The sequence below is a fragment of the Symphodus melops genome, assembly GCF_947650265.1.
Source record: "Symphodus melops genome assembly, chromosome: 1".
Classification (NCBI taxonomy): domain Eukaryota; kingdom Metazoa; phylum Chordata; class Actinopteri; order Labriformes; family Labridae; genus Symphodus; species Symphodus melops.
The window spans coordinates 11,295,665-11,317,339 of NC_136691.1; the positions used below are offsets into that span (position 1 = coordinate 11,295,665).

Here is a 21,675-nt window from a genome sequence, read left to right on the forward strand (position 1 = left end):
CAGCTTAGCGGCTCTGCAAAAAGGGAAGAGACACAGAGCAGAGAAAATAACTGAGAGTGGAAAAAAAAGGTTCGGGTAATGTTCGAGGACAGGAGAGGCGGGGAATGAGGCAGCAAAAGGCTCCAGTTTTTGGCTGGATGTATCAGTTTTCTCTCACTTTCCCTCTCTGTCTCTTTAAAACGCCCCTTTCAGCATTGGGCGTGCGCTTTCTCCCTGACAGCCCTGCCTGTCCCAGCCAGTGCAGGATTATCTCCTCCCCATGTGATTCGGCACAGTACTGAGAATCTGACCACAACAAGACAGCTGGACAAGGCCCCTGTTGGAGAGCTGGGATGAAGGGAGGAGGAGGATGGTTTGTGTCATCGTCAGCAACACATTCCACACCTCAGGCCCAAAACCACAGCAGCCTCTATGCCACAGGACAATCAGGTCCAGAGGAGAGCTTGTGACTCTGTAGTGAGAGAGCCAGGCGGGTGCACGGATCATCTTTAAAGCATCCAGAAACATTTTTATCATTGCTGGGCCTTCACAAAGTGTGGCAGCCAAAATATGGATGCAGGGTTGTAAAAGTGAGTGTGTGGAGAGGGAAGTGTTGGAGGTGTGTGTGCTGGATGCCATGAGCTTGGTAAGATCATACGGTACAGTACACGGAGATGGCCTGAGACAGAGATACTGTCTGACAGTCCTTTCTGTGTGTGTGTGTGTGTGTGTGTGTGTGTGTGTGTGTGTGTGTGTGTGTGTGTGTGTGTGTGTGTGTGTCTGGGTGAGTGTGTGGAAAGATGAGGCATGTTTGCATAGGAGCAATCTTTATGGCCACCTGACCTCAGCTTCTCTTTCACATTCAATATCTTTATTGACTTGTGCAGCCTTAAAGTACATTCCTGATAGAACTGACGGTTTCCTTTAATCCACTGTGCACTCATGTTTGTGTCATGTAGATTTATTTTACCCTTTGATGTGTGTATGTCTTTGTATCTTAATCAACAATACAATTCAACTAATTCGTTGACAACACTCCTCTTCCTTACTTCTCCTTATTAAAAGCCATTTAAGAAAATAAAGTCCAACAAACTGCCCCCCCCAAAAAACCAAACACTTAAATTAGTCAAATATTACTTTTTGTCAAGTATTCATTCTATTTCCTGCTTTAATAAATGGTCTACCTGTATGTTCTTTAATGGAAATGCTTGGAAAACAATGCGGCCCAAATAAATTAATTATTTGTGTTTTGATCGGCCTAAATTGATTAAAAAACTGTCAATTACTGATTCTGAAAACACGACAATCATTTTATAAAACCTCACATTTTTAAAGTTTTTATATATATATATATATATATATATATATATATATAAACTAGACATTCATATATATATATATACATATACACATATATATGTATAGCCTAGCCTACTACTACTTTACTAAATTGTAAACGATGTATGTGCCACTGTACAGAACATGTTTGTAGCTCATGCAACTATTTCAGGCCCCTCACCTGTCAGAGGCGCTTTCTTTCTAGCGAATGTGTCAGAATTGGCTGGCTTGTGAACACTGCCAAGGGGAGATTAGGAACTCCCTATTTTAGCTGGGAAAAATCAGAGGGAGGCAGAACCCCCCCCCCCCCCCACACACACACACAATGTCCCACCCTTTATAAGTCACAGAGTTTGCAGACTTCTGAGGGGCCGAGTCTACATGTGTGCAAAAAGTTAAGGGCATCTGACAGCTTTTGTGTGTTTGTGCAGAGTCTGGGTGGGCTACAGAGAAGAAGAGAGGGGATGGAATACAAGAAAATGGGCAGAGGAGGAGGGGGTGTGTATGTGAGGACGGCGTCCCACCTGCTACACTTTTCATAAATCTGAGCTGGCGTGTCCACAAGGGGTATTACTGTGTATTAGAAAGCCATGCTGACCACAAATGCGTTGTAATCGAAAACATCTGCACGGCTGGAGATGGCTGGGTCGATTGAGGATACCCTTTGTATTTTTGTAGCTTGAGTTTGGTTAGCGGGGTCTGCACCAATGTGAGTAAAAAAGGTGAAGGGGGACAGAAGGGAACAAGCACCTCGCGGCCTGACTCCGTGTCACTTGTCAGGGGAGATATATTTGGCATTTACATGAATGTCTGTGTTGGGAGTCGAGTGTGTGCATCAGAGGCCAGCATTCGGCTAAACCCCCGTCTTCAGAGGAACACATGTTAGCCTCCGTGTCTGATCTATCACCTGTCAGACAGTGAGGACAGGCGGGTGCAGAGCAGTTGGGTGGGCGCTGACTCTCAGCTGCAGTCAGCTTACTATTCTGACACCCTAAAAAGCAAACAAGGCCCTGTACATTTGTCAGATAGACATGTAATACATCAGTTTAGCTTCTTTGAATACATAGATTAAAGAAATACAAGAGACCTGAATTGTGTATGAACAGACATATAAAGCTTGTATGTATTTACAGGACTTTGAAGCCATAAATCTATTTTTTACATTTATGATGTAATCTTCATGTATAGATTAGTTTCTGATATGAGCCTATTGATCAGAATGGTCCCTGACAGTCTGTGATATTGGATATGGCTTCACTAATCTTTTGTGTATGTGGCTGGAGGAAAATAAGGCTGTAACGTTACCCCAGTAGCCATGTTTGCTCAGGAAAGACTGCTGATCTCTTATCTGTGGTTGTGTGAGAGCGAGACAGCGGTGTAGGATGCCAAAATAATCTGGCAGATTGTATTTATCCACCACATTACAAAAAAAATCTCCACAATCAAGGAAATATTGAGCTAACACTGAAACCAGCAAGCAACTGCTTATGATAGGTGAATTCTCTGGTGTTTTTATTTATTTAGTTTATTAAATTTAACATTTATTTTAAAAAAAAGGCATTGTAATGTGTTCATAGCTCATATTTTTGGAACATGCTAATTGACTTAGACCTTCAAAGCACTAAAATCATTATAAAGCGATAACATTTTATTTTTATTTATATATATATATATATATATATATTTATTTCTATATTTTCATATAGAAAACATCAACAGTGATTCAAACTATGAAGGCAGAAAATGGTACTACCTTCAAGTAAATTCTTGCATCATTTAACACAATACAGTAATGCTATGTGGGTTATTAGCATTGCTTTTAGCGCAGCTATCAGCTGTGTTTACTGACTCCTGGCAGCACTGACTGACACCATACCTTCCACGCATGAAACTAGGAGTGTTTTCCACTGGACCACTGACCTTTTATAAGCTTTAACTGGGTATTTAAGGGGTCACGGAGCAGGAGTCCCTTTTCTCAGAATCAGAATGAAGGTTTTTTTTGCCCAGTACTTTTACATATACAAAATATGTCTTGATGTATTCGTGCAAAAACAGTTAACAACTTAAATAAAATAGAAAACTCAATCACATTTAGACTTAATAATACAAAAATAACCCTCAAGCAGACCTGGAAAAAAAACAAAACATCATTCCCTTTTGTGCTTATGGCTTAATTGAACATTTTTAAGTTGATTATAGAGGACATTTCACACTTCACTTTCTTTATACTAAAATGTAGTAAGGAAAAAGTCAGAAAGTGGATTTATTTGGATCTATACACGACTCCGAATACACCTGGGCTGGAGTCAGCTGATTAGCAGCAGGTGTTATAGAGAGGACAGGTTTCCCTGCCCACTAATGGAGCTGCGCTATAACAGTGGCAGCTGGCACTTTATAATTCAGGATGGCATGCTTAGTGCAGAGCTTAGAGGGTCCTGGTGAAAATATTAAACATTTTTTGAACAAGCATATAAGATCACACATGATCTTACAACTCTGCTCGGTGCTAGAAGTGAGAACTTCTCAGAGTAGGAGTACCGCTGTATACTTTGTTTCCTATCATGCGTTCTATTTCTTTGTTTGATGTGATGTACACAAAATTCGAAAGCTGATCTTGAATGAGATTGCTTCATACATGACACCTGCTTTCGTATTACACTCTGTGATTATTCCTTTTCCATGACCAGCCCTCGGCCACTTGTTATATGCTGATCTCATTACATGAAGTAGGACGAGCCTCTGTCCCCCACTGATTCCATGATCACATGGGCTCTCTGCCATGACTGAATGTCCTTTTCCCTTTAATTGAATGCAATTATTTTCAGAGAATCACCTACTGAGCCACACGTCGCAGCGGCTGTGATGCTGCGTCTCAGGGTCGGCAGGCGGTGGCTGCGTTAAATTCCCGCCTTGCACATGCGCACGCACACACACACACACACACACACACACACACACACACACACACACACTGTCCACATCAACGGCTTAACTGGGCCTGCCACAGACAATACCCCGCTGTTTTTCTTTTAAGTATGCACTAATAGTTTCAGCTTTGTTTCTGAGGCACGGTTGTTTTTTCTGGCTGAGATTCAAAGGCTTGGTGTGAGATATTTGTGCCAGGATGAAGACATCAAGAGTCAGCGCGTGTATAAATAGCGTTGTAATGGCAATACAATGTATGACCCTTCCTTCTGAGATGAACAAACAGAGCGACGTCAGTACATGAGAAGGGCCGAATTAGTGGAAGTGAACCAGAAGCCTGACATACAATCTGGTGAGAGCAACACAGATTGTTGTTAACGGCTACTGCCTTCTATTAAGAGATGTGTTTGATGCTCGCATATCTCGCCAAAACTGTATCACCTGGGTTTTATTTTGGGAACTTCAAGACTGTTGTGTCTCTAAGAGGAGCTTATTTAAATATCGTAAAGTTCCTTTTTATAGCAGCGCTTTTTCACACGGAAAAACTGTAAGCTGTTGTTTATTAGCCTTCAAAGCTTATTTAGGGTCCTTCTTAATATATAAATCATATCATCATTATAAAAACACAACTATGATGCTTCAGCCTGTAAAGTCTACATTTTTGAGTGTTGGTATGTTGCATTTTAAGTCAAGCTTTATGGATCCCATGACAGGATCAGCTCTGATATTGTAACATTTATGGTGCGGCATGAAATAAACAATAATGTAGATTTTGTTTGAACAATTCCTTGTCTAACGTTGCTGATCGTTATGCAGTGAGTTTTGGGCTGTAGCTCTCCTTCTGCTTTGAGAGACAGACAGAGACAATGTCAGTTAGGAGTCAGTGTATAACTTGTGGCCTACAACTGAAGCCCTTTTTTAGCCAATATTTGGCAAATTAACACCATTAAAAGTTTCCCAGATTAGTTATGAGCAATTTCAAAGTTCCCATGGGTGTACAGACAACTTTCACTGGATAACTGTTACACTGAAGAAAGTTGAAATATGTGATGATTATGAGGCAAGGTCTTGAGCTTTAATGAGCATTTTTTTAATTTAAAATTATTGTGCATCTTTATTCATTAGACAGTAGCTGTGCGTTACAGTCACTGCTGAAACTTCTACAGCGGACAAACAGGCTCAGTCAACAGCATGAGTTTGACATTCAAAGTCTCTTCACACATTGTCTGTGAAATAGATGAAATAAACAATTGAAACATTTGTTTTCAACGTCCCCTGACATAGAGGGATGTTTGTTTTTGTAATAAGAGGGGGTAAAGTTAAGGTCTAGTTGCATGGAAGTGTGTGCTAATTCTATACTAAGTTATCATATGTCACTTTTCTTTTACACTTTGTGTATCATCGTGAGACATTTTTTTCCTGCTAAACAAACAAATGCAGAAAACAAACAAACAAAAATCCTCTTTCCTTGAGAAAAAAAGGAAAACAAAAAATCTATGGGTTAGATTTTCCCTCGGTGCTCCCCGAGGGATTTACGCGGAGGAGAAACAACACATGCAGGAAGTGAGGTGAGATGTTCGGAAAGCATTTAATGGATCAATATGTCAGGAAAGAGAGAGGAAGGAGGGCAGGCAGACAGACAGACAGACAGGCAGACAGACAGACAGACAGACAGACAGACAGACAGACAGACAGACAGACAGAGAGAGAGAGTGGGCGTGAGACACCCAGCACCTGGGGGAGATGGAGGTCTTGGGGGAACAGGCTGTGCTTTTTAGGAGTACTGTTACACTTCTCAGTCAGTCTAAGTAGGAACATCCAACTCAGCAGCTTTCTGCTTCCTGAGAGGCTCTACGGTGTGAAGAGAGGCTAGCAAGGCTGGCGGGTGATGTCACCGGTGTCTCCCTGAGGCCAAGGCTTTGTTAATATCTGATCACTGATCATTCATCTGGACTTTTAATTCCTTAAGACTTTAAACTGTATTAGATTTTATGACGTAGGGTTAGGGTTATTGTCCTGTTAGATTTTTCCAAACTTACTTTATTCAAGATTGAGAAATAACCATTATTTTTTCTTAACTCCAAAATAGAGTTTGACACTAAATGTTAAGGCTTCATTTGTATGATTTTAGATTTAAACTTTAGATCAACCAGTTCTTAGTAAGCTCAAACAATAATAATAATAATAATAATAATAATAATAATAAAAAAACCACTTGGATTAACTTGTTCACATAATTGTCTCAACACTTTAAAACGGTTTAATAGTGTAGCTCATTAGTATTTGATGATTTAGATAGAAAAACAGAGTGCTCAGCTCAATAACTCCTTGAAGGCAGTCTTACTCAAAGGCACAGTGAATTATTACTCTGAGTGCTGACATCTTTATTCTTAAATTGTTTTGGTTGAAGACAGTTTATTTCTGTCCTTGCAAAAAGAGACTTGTTTTTTTTCCATTTCACCAAAATAGGTTGTTGTATGCTAAGTGCTTTATTTTTTTTAAATTTATGTCTGGTTTTAAATCTCACAAAGCAAAAACACTTAGAATATCTGGACAATACAATACAGCACTCACCTTCTTTCAACATGCCAACTTTAAGACATTTCATGAAGCGACACGCCTGGCATGATTTACGTCTCCTTTTGGTAATCTCACATTCGTTGGTAGCCGGACAGCTGTATTCAATATTCCCTGCAGGAGACATAAGAAAAAAAATCCTTTATTTAAAGGGTGCAACCTAGCGCAAAACATTAATTAGGAGGTTGAGAGATATTGTATAGAACAGGAAACCAAATCATAAAAGGTAAACAACAGGGCATAGTAAGATAATAAAATACACTGCGCGTACATGCAGACACACCAACACACCTGTCCCAAGGTGACCCTGTGTGACACCCCTGAAGGAGAGGAGGGTTTAGAGGCATTTTGATGGGACATGTAAAAAGCACCACCCCGCCCAGGAGCCCCTCCCCCCGCTCTGATTCACAGATAAATTAGCTTCATTAATGCAGAGCGTCCTCTGTGCAGCGCTCACCACGACCCCGAGCAGCCCATCCTTTTTCACCTAGAGGATGATGGGAAATCTGCCCTCCCTCAACAACACGAGGTACAAGAGATGGACGCTCAGTCGAGCGCTCTGTATAATGTTCTCAATGAAATACAGACAGCTAACCGTATAAGACTTGAAAATCTAAGGCGCATGTATCCTGTGGCAAAGCTCCATGTATTATTCAAGTCTGTCTCACTAAGGATAGATTTTTGTGCAATTTAATCACTCAGGTCCAAAAAAGGACAGAAATACAGACTTATTGAATGTACCTGCTGCCAGTTTCCCATCAGGTTCTGGTTAACCTTTTACATTTTCAGGATCACCTCAAACACTGGAGTGACCGAATGTGTTTAATCCCTTGATTGAATATTAAAACAAAGTCCTATATGTCAAGAGATGCATCAGCAAACTAGGTGTCTATTGCAGATCTGAACCCTCCCAGACACACACAAACAATCCCCTGTTGGTCAAGGAGAAGGTGCCAACATTTGTCAGGATCCCTGGCATGGATAGAGCAGCTGGGTCACAAGCACAGTGAGGGGCTGAGGCTCCATGCCAGCATGTTGGCAGAGGCTGCAGCAGGTTTCAGAGCGGGTGAAGTCTTTTAACTGAAGGGGAAATACAGTACAGTGAAGCTGCACGGACACATGCTGCGTATCACTTCTGTACTACAGAACGACAAAATAAACATATCTATTTTACTGTTGGTACATTCACAATACAGAAAGCTGATGACTATGTAAACACACAGGAGAAAACCAACAGAATGTGAAACGACCCGCTGTAAAAGCACTTTTCTTCTCACTCTTGTTTTTTCCACAGTGACTGTTTCACTGAGGCCTGATGCTGCAATGTTGGAAAAAGTTCATTCATAGTTTATTCTTTGTTAATAGACAGTGAAGAACATTACATCTTTGTCATGATGAATTTGGGTAAAACTGCAGTGATATATTGTACCAGCAGAAATAATGCAATACCTCTGTAGACAGGCATCACTCGGGTTTTACTTTAAAATGCTGACGTTAATTCACAAAGAGATACTGTTTTTCTTAACATTTAATTTTTTTCTATACAAAAACCTTTTCTTTGAACAAATACGGCATCATGTTATTTTTTTGCAGTTTGCATCTGTGAGCATGCTGTGTATACGACAACTTTAAATCAGTGTGTCCTCAATGATTCCCTTTGTTCACAACATAGTGCACTTTACATGCACTATGTTTTTATCAGAAATCAAAAGTTTGCAGCAAACAGTGCCATTAAAATGTTCTCTGACAGAATTGAAATCTGAAAGAACAATTGATTCTGGCACATATTAACTTTAAATCCGTGTTTTCCCTCCTTGTTACTATTATTTAATCAAATTTGGATCAAAAAATAAAGTGTAATATTCTTAAAATGTTAACATTTTTGTCAGTTCAGAAAAGATCACATTATTTTAATACTGTATGGTTATTAAAGGAAACATTTTATACCTGAAGGAAACGTATGTGTGCGTGTGTGTGTGTTGGGTTGGTTGCATTAGGGGTGCACAATAGTCTTAAATTGCCCGCCTCTAAAAGCTCACTGTCGGTGTACCCTCTTAGTTAATCAGGTCTTGTGTCCACCTTTATTTCTCAAAGGACGTTTCAACCACTCTAATATCCTTCCTTAACCTCTCTTATTTTCCCTCTAAATTTTGATATATTGTTATGCCATGCTATTATCCACGCACTCGTCTCCACTCAGGCCGGACCTCTCCTTGTCCTCCTCCTTTAGCAGGGCCGGGACCCCCCTCCCTGATTACCATTCCATTAATGTGAATTCTCCTTTCAGTGAGTGACCACGTCCCAGTCCCGTCCCTCTGCCTTTTATTCTGCGGAGTCCTCTTCATCTCTCTCTCTCTCCTTCCTCTGTTACTGCCCCTGATGACACATGCCTGAGCCTCTAATTGCCCCCCCCCCCCCCCCTCCTTTTGGGTATGGGCTGGAGGGGCCCAGGGGGCAAAGTACAGATCCACACCTCCTACCCTCCTCCTCCTCCTCTCCCTACTTTCTCCCAATGAAATGCTGCTTCTTAATTACAGTCACCCAACACTGATTGTTATTGACTGAAGCTCCCATGGTTCAGGACGAGTGACGGACAGATTAGGTTCATTATGGGCCTGTCCTCCACGAAGGAGAGCAAGAAGAAGATGAAGAAGAAGAGGAGGGATCTGTGCAAGACATGTGCTTTGTATTTACATTCATTCACTGTGCCGCTGATACAAACACAGCCTTTGAAATAACACTCACCAAACACACACTGGTTTTCAAGACATGGTTGAGATGATCCTTTGCAATTGGAAGATTCTGATTAGGACATTTGAGTCTTTCTATTTATTAGGATTTTTAGTTATTTAGCCAGAATCTCTTAAAAATATTCTCAAATGAAACATGTTTAAAAACTGTCTTAAACAGCCTGACTTCAACAAGCAATCAAATCTTGAAATCAGAAACACCCACAGTGAGTGGCTGTTCTTTCTCAAACCTTGCTCAATCCAAATGGGTACATTTTAAATTTTGGAGTTTATGTTGTCTTGTATGTCTGCTCAATTGACAATCCTCCATGAATGTCTGTAAAGGTATAAATTAAGTACATTTAGTTGGGCCTTATATTCCATTTAACTGAGGTTTTTTGTCATTGGCAAACAGCCATCATCATGTCTGCGGTATCTTCACTGACATTTCTCTTTGTGCGCAGAAAAAACGAATCAAGCTAAAAAAGAGCACCTAAGCTAAAGTTTACTCCTGTAAATGAAGGCTCTACTTGATACTCGAGGCACCATGAGATAACACCTGACGGACTTAAGTTAAACCAGAGAGCTATCAGGAGCTTTACCCTGAAGAGCATTTGAATTTTTTAAGTCTGAAGTTATATGGCCTCAATAACCTACCGTCCAACTCCATGTCCACGAGAAAAATTCCTGTAGACAAAATTTGAAATCTCTATTTGAGTTTGCAGCATATTAACTCTGTCCAAGTGATTATTCTGTAACAGCTGCCACACACGGCAGAGTCCATACCAGATGAACCATTCACAAGCAGACGCATCAAAAATCACAGTCCTGAGCAGATTTACAGTCTGGGCCTTAATGTCTGCTATAGACTCTTGCAATCACAACTTCGTATTAGACACATAAAATCAGAGGGTTTGAAACACTTGGATCTCAGGACAAAGGATCATTTATCAGACTGCCTCTGATTGAATACCTGCATAGCCAATGAGAGCAAGCAGACCAGGAAGCGTCACCAACCAGATGAGAGTGCCTTTATGAAATCTCATGCAAGACATGTCATGTCTTCTGAAGTCATGTGTGACCACTCAACTTTCTCTGAGGTCTGGCCGAGTCATCTAGTTTGTGCATTCGGAAAAATATAGAGTTAAAAATCAGTTGAAACGGTCCTTATGTCTGTGGTCTGCCAGACATAAGGACAGTGAGATTTGAAAATTCTTGTTTGTCAGTCTCAGAGAGCTGGAGATCGGACAACAGGTGAGCCTGTAAACAGGAAACAGGAAATACCTTGTATTGTTCTTTTGAAGAAGGCTTTACAGGCCTCACACGAGGCCACTCCATAGTGGTACCCTGAGGCGATGTCTCCACACACCAGGCAGAGCCTCTTGGGAATGGCATTGAGCATGTACTCGCACTTGATGGGCGAGTCGTCTACCACGCCTCCGGAGCAGTCCTCGTAGCGGCGTAGGCAGGCAGCGCCGCCTCCCAGCATGCTTGGGTTGAACATTGGCGGGGAGTCCAGGGCGTGTGGGTGTCTGCTGGCGTTAATGTAGCCCCCGCTAGCGTCAGAATTGCCGCTTGGACTGTGGTGGCTGCCGGTGTCAACGAGAGAGGAGGACGGACTGGAAGGCTCAGTTTTGACGTAGGAACCACAACTGGAGGAGAGATGTCGGTCCTCTGAGGGCATTCTGTTTAGCAACCTGGATAAACACACAGTGAAAAAAGATAGTCAGTTATTGTATAAATGAATAAAAACAGATTAAAACAACAAATAAAAAAACTTGTGACTGACTGACACTCTGTATCTGAAGAGTGACAAAAAAAGCAATTTGTAAATTTGTCGGACACTGGTCTAACAGTCTGGATTCAGGAGTAAGGAGGACTTACGATACAACAAATTTACGTGTACCTCACATGCAAATAAGCACAGATTTTCTAAACAGCTCTGACAAAGGAAACCTTGAATTAAAGTTAATTTGCATCAGAAAACTGCAGAATCAAAGAAATTATCCCCACTCGTCTGTCGTCTGACAAGACGTACTGATCGCTGCTTTCTTCCATCATCGCCTGATCATTGTGCAAGAGATTCATCAGCTGTGATGGAGCGCTCCAGTCGGTCTGCGTTTGATAGATTATGTTACAGATGCAACCATTTCTGTGTTGGAATGCCAAGTGATATACTGCAGCGGCTTATTTCTCCCCGGCAAAATGGTAACTAACGAGCATGTCAACAGATGCCCCATACATCTCGCAAACAATGCCCACAATTGGTCGTCTGCCAGGAGTAAATGAATGAATGAAACTTCAGAAGGCTGGTAATGGACACAGAGAGGTGTTACACTCAGCATATGGAGCATCATGGGTAATACATGACCCAATCAATAGTCCTGGTTAGATTGCCAAAGGACGGTGCCAGGTTACGCTGGACTGAATGGAGAGGTCTGAGAGAGGAAAAGGAAACGGAGCTGACCTGAGATTGGGTTCCTTAATCCCGAATTACATTAGAAATATGGGAAAATGTATTCATTCAACCTTTTTCAGAGAGTTACACATTTTACAAAAGGGAATTTTGGGAGGGGGGAGACGCTAAGAACATAGATGCTTTTAAGAAAAATCGACATGATTTATATGTAAAATAAATAAAATTTTTAAGGTTTTTTCTTAAGATTTATCCAAAACTATGTTTTTTGCGTTAACCTTAAGGACTGCGGCTTAACATTGATTCAAAAGCTTATACAAAAACCTATATATATATATATGTGTGTGTGTGTGTGTGTGTCTATATATATATATATATAGACACACACACACATATATACATATAATGGTTAATTTACTACAATTTTTCCTTTATACGTTCAAGTGTGTGGTGATCTTGACACAATGGAACAAAACAACTTTTTGCAGCTGTTCTTGTGTAATAGTTTCTCTATCTGTGTTGTTGTACTTGCAGTAGCTTCAATAAAACCTTCTCAAACAAAGCATGAAATGAGGCCTGGGTGTGTTTGAGCACTGCTGCCTCTGTCTGTCAGAGTGGGTGCGAAAATGACACAACTTCTGACCTCCATGCTTGTGAGTGAACAGAGTGGAAAGTCATGCTAAGAAATTTTAAAACTCTCAGAAAGTTAAAGCTGACCAGATTTCTTCCTCTTGTTTTTGGGGCTGTCCCCGTTTACAAATGAGGTGTTGCGGTTAGGTTAACCTATTTCCCCTCTGTTGCCTCTCTGCACGAGTGTTTAAATAAAGCCATGAAGTCATCAGGCCCTGACAACATGAAACCTCCTTTTTAACTGCGGCTGGTGCAGGGACGAGGAGATAGCCTCCACCCCTGGGTCCAGATCAGATCTATTGATCCTTGTGCTTCCTTCCTGTTCCAGATGAAAAAATAAACCCTCCTCTTACGGGTCCCAGACATTCCTAATGCATTTTTAATCAGCCTGGACTGTTAACATAGTGCAAGATGGAGTGATACAATGTTATGTTATAATACATTGTGGTTTACAAAAGATTCACAGGGCTCACGTTAAGTCTCGTTAGCAATCAGCATGCACCTACAGTCAATTGGAAGGTGTATTTCTCTCCCATCTGTGGGAATTGGAGAGAGCGGCGTTGTAACAGTTAATACATCATGGCAGTGAGATAGAGGGGATTCCCCGTGGAGTAGTGCGTTGTGGCATATGCAAAAAGTAGTTCATTCCACACTTAGCACTAAGTTACGCTTGGGAGATGTTTTTTGTAAGCTTTAATGGAAATTTCTAATGGCTCCTTTCAAATCTGTCGAAATAAAATAATGGCACGAGATGCCAATTCGCACAGACAGAAATAGCTTCATAGTTTCATAATTTGGCCCCCCCTCGATTAATATAAAGAGATGTGGAGTTTTCCAAGCGCAGCCTGACTCTTCTCAACCTGCCCCTGTCCCCTGGCAACACACAGTCAAACAAGCACGTTGCACCTTATATCTAATGGGGTAGTGTTTGCTCCATGGCGCAGAAAAATGGTACAAACGGAGCAGACAAGCAAGACTCATCAGACAGACGTGAAGGTCACCTGCATTTTCTGCTCGGCTGTTCTACGAGGCCCAGACGGCCCAAAAAATGGACGCCTCAAAACAACAGACACACAGGTCTCAGTCTGTTCAGCACTCTGAAAAAAAAGAATACCAAAGAGAGCCGTCCGTAATATTTTATGAAAGAGATACAGTCTGACATCATTCTGCTCATTTTGGATTTTTAAAACATTTGAAATACTTTTGTTTTCAAGCCAAAGTTGATCAGTGTGAAAAGGTCCCATCCGAGCAGCTTAAAGTCTAAAATATGTGTGTGTCTGTGTTCCTGTGTTTTTTGGCATCCCTCCTAATGCTGGCAGTGTTGCAGATCCCCTGCTTCCCTACATAAATCCTGAATCCATCCACCTCTTCTCCAAACCATAAAATATGCCTGGAGCCTCCAAAATTCTGCACGATAAATTTTTACCACTTGTCGAAAAAAATAAATCTTAAATCTAAAATGCACACTCAAAGCAGTCCCCCCTGAAATGACCTCATGCGGTCCCACAATTGAAGGGTTAAAAATCCATATTTTACTATGTATTTTCCCACTGACGGGAAATGTTATTGTTGAGCTCGGGGTTAAGCTTGTAGCAGGGAGTGCGGCGTAAATCATGGTGCTGAACACGCAGCCGAACATGGAAGCGCAGAAGGACAGAGGCAAGGAGCCATGCATGAAATTAGTTCATTAATCTTTCTATGATAGGCCGTCCTTGTTTGGGGCAAACTCTATCAGCTTTAAACGGAGTGCCCCTCTCCGCCTGACACATAGATTATACTGTGAGTACGCAGCCGGGGTGTCTGGGAAATGAATGGTCACGCGAGCGGGAAAATGGGGTAGCGTGTGTCGCCCAAGTGTTAAGTAGGAACAACAACATACGCAAGGCACAGCGTTGGCACAAATGAAGGTCAGCAGAAAAAAATAAAAAAGTGTGCATTTCTAAGAGTTCAGTATATGACTCCATATGTTGCTGTGATTACTGTGGTCGGTTTGGGAGAGAAAAGTTATTAGCCAATAAGCATTTTGTTCTGCCTTTTTAAAGGGAAAATGTGATTTTTATAATAGAGTCAGCTGTGCACGGCTTCATCATCAACCTGAGGATTTAAATAACATGTATCAGACTCAAGTTATTAGTTACTACTTATTCAGAATCTAATGCTTCTGATTTGTTCATAGAGGTAGAATTTCTTTGTCTGTCTTTTGTCGAGTCTAAAAACTTAAATCCTGCTGTGTTGGCCAGGACTCTCTTGAAAAAGGGATTTCATATCTCAATAAGAATATTTTTCTTGTCGAATAAATTTAGATTCAAAGGAAGAGGAAGACGTAAATTGAGATCTGTCCATATACAGCAGCAAAGACTTGTTTCTGTGTGTTCCTCTCCTGGACTCTCAAACAAATTCCATTTTTCTAAATATTTGGTCTGATGTTTCGTGACATTTGGTTTACTATTGTGTGTGTTAATATCTTTCATCTTTCTGGTAAATTTGAACTCTTTTTTTTCCTTTGCATGTTTTTTGGTATCCTGTGTTCAATTTCTTGTGTTCTTTTATGCACTCAGCTTCAAGCCATTTTTCTCACTCCAGGAAAAAAAAAAAGTCAGGGCTACAACTGACCTGCGGACCGTTTGTGTGAGAAAAGTTGTTATTTTTTAAAGATATAATTTGATCTATTTGAAAATATTACAAAATTAATGCGGCAAATTACAAGAGAGCAAAGTGATATCTCAATTTGTGTGTTACGTCTTACTAACGAACAGTTCCAAACTCAAAGTTATTTGATTAAATTAATTCAGGTATCTTCTATCAAAAGCACAAGCAGCTCAAATTTCAAAATGAGCTTGCTGGAGCCACTCACTTTTTCCACTAAGGACGGTTTTTTAGATGTCTGTGTTGATTGTCTACTTGTTTAATTAAGTAAAAGTAGAGTTTTGTGTTTTGAGCTTTCATTTATGAGGGAAATAAAACACTGTAACAGCAGGATCCTCCTACGTCAGTATCTAAACACTTTACACAGCTGAAGAAGGCCATGTTTAAACAGTGAACTCCTTGACAATTAGTCAGATCAAGAAATCAAGTGAGAGTGTTATGAGTACGTTTTTTTAAGGCACAGCAGATACACTCTGTTCCTGCTTCTCTTCCTTTCTTACGCACACACACACGCACACACACACACACACACACACACACACACACACACACACACACACACACACACACACCACCCGCTTGTGAACTGCAAACTTCCAGCATATGGCCTCTTCAATGTCACTGCCACAAGGAGCAGTTGCATAGATTTCCCACATGGATGATGTCTCCTTACCTGGAGTATCACCCCCCATTTACGTACACGTCCTGCACCTCCAAGAAATTGCTCTCTCTGCAAAGTCAAACACACCCCTAACTGCCTTTTAAAAAGGAGACAGAAGAAGATGAAGGAGGTGGAATAAACGAGCGGAGACTTAAGCCGTCATTGGGAATCAGAGGGGGACTCATGAGGGACAGTTACGATATTGATTTCATAAATAAACAGAGATGGCCATCGATCCTAATGTTATTTTGCATTTCAATTACTGCCCAGAAACATAACCTTCAAACGTCTGCTCCTCCACAGTAATAACATCCACTGATAATCACGAGCCGGTCTTGTCCGCTGCAAATTGGCTTTTCTCTCCATCTCTCACTCGCTCTCCTCTTTTTTTTCTCTCCTCCAAATGTGTAAATGACACAACTTTGCATTTGCCTAATGGTATTAGGGCATGGGCTGAATTTCAAGTGCGACTCAGGCTGATACAGTGAGCGCTCCGGTCAATTGACACAATGCAAATGAACGTGCTGAAGAGGAATTAAGTTCACTATGTGAGACCTCGGGAAGCTACGATGAGGCCCATTAAATTAAACATGCCGGCTGACCCACACTGCACGATTAGACACACTCTCTCTCTCTCTCTCTGTGTATGTGTTAATTTCATTTGATCAATAAAACAAACTCTTTCTAAGAAGTCCTCTCTGCAGCTTGCATTCATGAACACCACATTTTTATTTTGATTGATATGAGGCTGCACAGAAGCGTCCATCTACACCCTGATGGATTCAGAGTCCTTGACAGGCTGCCTAACGGATGCATCTATATCAAGAGAGGGTCATGACATGTAATGAAGTTATTTCTCCCTTCATGCTATCACACAGCTCCTCTCTTCATAGTGGCGGCCTCTAATGCAGCAGCCATTAAGAAAAGCGTCAGTGAACGCTTGAACAACAGCATCATGAGGCAAAAAGGCAGGTTTTTTTTTCAATCAGCAACTCTTTTTTGCATGAAATTCTTCCTGAAAACTAATCTTGTGTTAAAAGAGAAGTTGGAGAGAAGCAGCATTTTTCTTCGTAACACAGTTCTGTCCCACCACCTGCTCCCTCCATCCATCAGTGGTCTCTGCTCTGTTGGCTTCCCAGTATTTTTTACTGGTCCCATCCACACACTGTCAAACTTGAATATGAAATATATCCCATGCTTTAATATTTTCACTATGCTCACCATGATAATGTTACTCGAAGTGCAGAAAGGTGCACTCACATCTGTGTTAAATCCTTCTTTAGGGCAGCGGTCTCCACAGAGAACATTTACACTCATGACATCATGACTGAGACGCTGAAACACAATTTCCTGTTTCTGACGAGCAGTAAAATGCTTGTGAATAGAAGAATCCAGGAGAAAGATGAATGTATCTGTCATGTATAAAATCCGCTCATGAGACTTTGTTTTTTAACTCTCTGTGTGGCGGACACACTTTCAAATGACCACCACACTTTTTGATTGGTTTATTATCATGGAGGTTTACAGTTAAAAACTTTGGCACAACTAAATGCACTTCATATCAGTAAGACACTGATTTCAAGGCTGAAATGATGAGGAATTTAGATTTTTAGGACGAAAAAAGGAAAAAAGTCTTTGATTAAAGTTTAAACTGTTTATTTGTCAAGTCAACAACTATTAAAGTTTTCTACGAATAGAAAAAAAATTATACAATGTAACCACATGTATTCAAGTGTAATTAATGCAGTTTAGTGCTTAATGCAATGATGTGTTTCTTCTAACAGACACAGTCAGGTGTTTGTTTCCATGATGTGGCTCCACTAAAATTAGACCTCAGGTCAGTGTGTGATTCTTTGGTCTCATCCGTATGTATGTGAACGTGTGTGTGTGTGAGTGTGTGTGTGTGTCAGTGTGTGTACAGTATATGTGTGTGTCTATGATTGTCTCTGGTCATGTGTGTGTGTGCACGCGCACATACATTTGACCGCCTGTGCTTATGCATTCCTGTGTGTGTGCTGCTGAAGGGCACCTATGTAAACAGCAGGTGGGACGGGAAGAGAATGGCTCTGATTTATTAGAGACAACTTTGAACTTAAACAAGATTTAACTGGAGAAGTGAAGGATGCAGCATTTAAACATTAAAAAAGAGGAATATGGCTTAAAATGAGCGACACAAGCCTTCGAAGAGAATTATCTGCTAGAAGGAAAACCCCTCCAAAAAAAAATCAGATCTCTGAATTATTATCATTATTATTAAATATAATGTTAGGAGTCTTAAATCATGAAGAGGAAGGTTTCATGTATACAATAATCTAATGGACTCAGCTTTAGTTTTTGTTCTGCTTCAGTGTTATTTACATGTTTCTCTTTTAAAGAATTTGTCATCTCATTCCTCCAAGTGCAAGGAAAATAAAAAGATTGTGACGCTTAAATCTAATTGTACTCAGCTATTTCTGAAAAATATCTGGCAAAATGGAGATGGACATTTTTTTTTTAATATATATGTTTATAATGAATAATGAAATACAAACACCAGAAAAAACCTTTGAGTATAATTTTATACTTATTATATATATATATATATATATATATATACACTGGTGTATATATTTGTATTACTTTTGAGAGGAAAAGTACCATAAAACATTATTTCATGATATTTAAAACATTCGACCAATAATGTCAGATTCATGATGAGCAAAATGAGTGAAATGAATTAAGACCGTATTTGCCCCCTTAGCAGAGTCGTGGCGTGACAGTAGCACACCAAAGTTCTCAGACCTCTCACCTCGAACCGGTGGGGTCGTCAGGCCAAATGTCTTCAAAGTGTTATTAATAGCATCTGAGGAGACAAAGCTATTTAGTGTCAACTAAAGCAAAGCTGGGTGTCACGCTAAATACACAGATTTATGGTATGCAAATAACAAGACACTAATACTTCTCTTTAACTCTATGACAGCAGTTCTTCATTTAAAAGGAAAGACATTGTTGAGGACATGTAGCGTTAATTTCACATGTGAGTCAACACATCAAGTTAAACTAACCTCCTCAGAAAATGAAGCATTCATTTCAGAGAGTCAGTTTTCACAGTCAGTTAGATATAAAGATTTGGATAAGTGAGCTCTATACAAGGCTTTCTGGCAGTCACCAAAGGGTCCACCAGTTTAAGAGGAGTTCATCTGAAAAACACCTCCACACTCAGATTTGCAATATCTGTGCAGAATACACTACGCCAACATTTGCATCTGTATAAGGGTGTGTGTGTATCAAGCACATACAAGCAGCTTGCAACACGCATGTGTTTGTGTGCAGCCGTATATGAAGGCAAACATTCAGATCTTCATTAACATACAGTCTCACTCAAACACACACACACAGTAAGACCTGGGTACATCTGGTTAATGTTGCTACAGTGTTGTCTTTGTTGTATTATTTACATTTAACTCAAACATTTTTTAGAGGTGGAAAAAAAAGTGTTTGTTTTATACAGTACATGCTTTTTAACTACGGTAATCGCTGATTGTGCGAAAAAGAAAGTGCTCAGAGTTTCAAGTTTTCTTTCAGCTGCTCTGCAGTCTGTAGGAACTGTACACAGATACTGAACATCATAGCCTCAAACAACAAGCGTGAAACAGATTTAATTTAGAAAAAACTTTAAAAAAGAATTGTAACCTAGATCTATAGCTTCTCACTAAGATATCAAATTAACCAATAAATCAACACTAGACGTAAAATAATACTCCTTGAATAGTTGAATTGTTAATGATGTCTAACATTGTAATTATTAATTTAGAACAATTTGAAATGGCACATCTTAAATAAACACTAACATGTATAAAAGCTGGACAAGTAGTGTATTTTTAATGACTCATTAAGTCCCTGTAAAGTGCATGTAATAATCCAATATATCTTTTTAAATATATTCTAAATGTAACAGTTGAGTCTTAAAATTATTTACCATTTGTCTTATTAAACAAATACAAGCTGATAGTGTTTTTATTTTACAAATTTTTTAATCTCTCCAGAGCCTAATGTTTTTAAAAATTAGACAAAGTTGGAACACAATTTGACTTGACAAAGAAGCTTCCTCTACTTTCATACACAGTAATGACAGGCCTGTAAAAAAGTGCTGAGCTTGTTAAACCTTTCAAATCCAATCTTCAGCTTAACTTTATGAGGATTCCAGTAGAGGGTCTCCCTGACTGGTCATGTTTGGTCAAGAGGGTCTTACCAAGAGGGTCTTAATAGTCATGCGATGGGTGTCTTAATTAAAGTCTTACGGCCACTGCTACCTTTCAGATTGGTTGTTTCCTGACTTAAAGTGAAGCATCACAACAAACTAAATACTAAATGGTATTATATTCAGGCGCTTTTTTTTTTTAACATACACTGTGAGTGTGAGCTAATACCTGCTTGTAGTTTGTTACAGGATGATTTAAACATGAGGCCCAAAAGTGGACTGCAAAAAACTCAGACTGAATAAAATTGAACAAGTTTGTAATCACTCACTTTCTGCGTCAGTGATATACTCTTATCTGTGTGTGAAACACACACACACACACACACACACACACACACACACACACACACACACACACACGCACACTGTGCGACAGTACTGTCACAGTTTTTCTCTCGCTTGGACACAGCCGGACACGAGCGGCTGCCAGAGGATAGATGTCTGGATATCATCTGAATTAATCTGCCTCTGGCTTTTCCCTGCAGCTGAGGTTAAATCCTGGATCCTGATGCAGACTAAGACAGCTATAGGGCAGCGGTCCGACCTGGACTCCCTGCGGGCTGTGCTACTGCAGCCTCACTGACACAACGGACTCCACTGTCCCATACAGGGAGAGGTGGAGCCGAGGTTAAAAGAGAAACTCCCTATTTTTTTATTTTTTTTAAAAGTACTTAAACTTAAAGTTTTTAGCACAAATGATTAAACCACAGAAGAGTTGTTCTTCACTTTTTAGTTCAAATAAAAGTAAATTCATTTCTGTAACCAAAATTTGAAACAACAGAAAAAAACACAAAACTGAAAAAGAAAGGGAAGAAAGATGTGTTTAAAAAGATGCACCTACTGATTGTGGTAGCAGAGTGGGTCAGGGATACACAGTTCGGAAACATCCATCAGTCCACGTTAAGCATTCCAGTTTCAATTAAAAAAAAAAAATCAGATAAACAAACAGCTGGGGAAGAGCTGGAGGAGGAGATCAGTTCCTAAGTCTCCACATATCTTGAAGAAATACTGGTCAGGTGTTCCTGGGTATTGTCTCCCCTCCCCTGTTCTCAAACAAAAAAAAAGAAAAAGGAAGAGAAACACCTTCTGCCGCGGCCCGACAAACTCCAGTCTGCACAGGTGCTTCACACTCAGGCTCAGGAGGATGTGTGGAGGGAGGAAGAGTGGTGATGAGAGGAGGGAGATACTGAGGTCGAGATAAAGAGAGGAAGTGGGTGTAAAGAAGAGGAGAGTGGCACAAGGGAGGGACGGAGTGAAAAAAGAGAACACAGAAGATACAGACAGATGGATGGAGAGCAGCAGAGGAGAGAGCACACTGAGGCTGAGGAAGTCAAAGAGGGGATTGAGTCTCCATTGAAGATGCGGAGGCTCTTTAAGAGCAAGGGGGAGGGGTTTGGTGCACATGGGGGCGTTGCTATTGGCCGTTTTCAGGAGGGCTGTCCTGAGAGCAGCCAAAAGGGAGGAGGGAACACTGAGATGGGAGGGGATAGTGACGGTGCAGCCAGTGTCCAGTCATTCACAAGGGAGTGCTTTG

General features: G+C 40.4%; 1 protein-coding gene across 1 annotated transcript in view; it reads right to left on the minus strand.

Moving 5' to 3' along the window:
- Nucleotides 1-21,447, minus strand: part of esrrgb (estrogen-related receptor gamma b) — a 34,156-nt gene extending 12,709 nt beyond the window's left edge. The window contains exons 1-3 of the mRNA XM_079352627.1: nucleotides 20,983-21,447; nucleotides 10,833-11,245; nucleotides 6,817-6,933 (exon numbers count right to left, since the gene is read on the minus strand). Coding sequence (XP_079208753.1) covers nucleotides 6,817-6,933; nucleotides 10,833-11,245; nucleotides 20,983-21,032 — 580 coding nt within the window. The 5' untranslated portion in view covers nucleotides 21,033-21,447. The remainder of the gene's footprint in view (nucleotides 1-6,816; nucleotides 6,934-10,832; nucleotides 11,246-20,982) is intronic.
- Nucleotides 21,448-21,675: the final 228 nt, after the last annotated feature.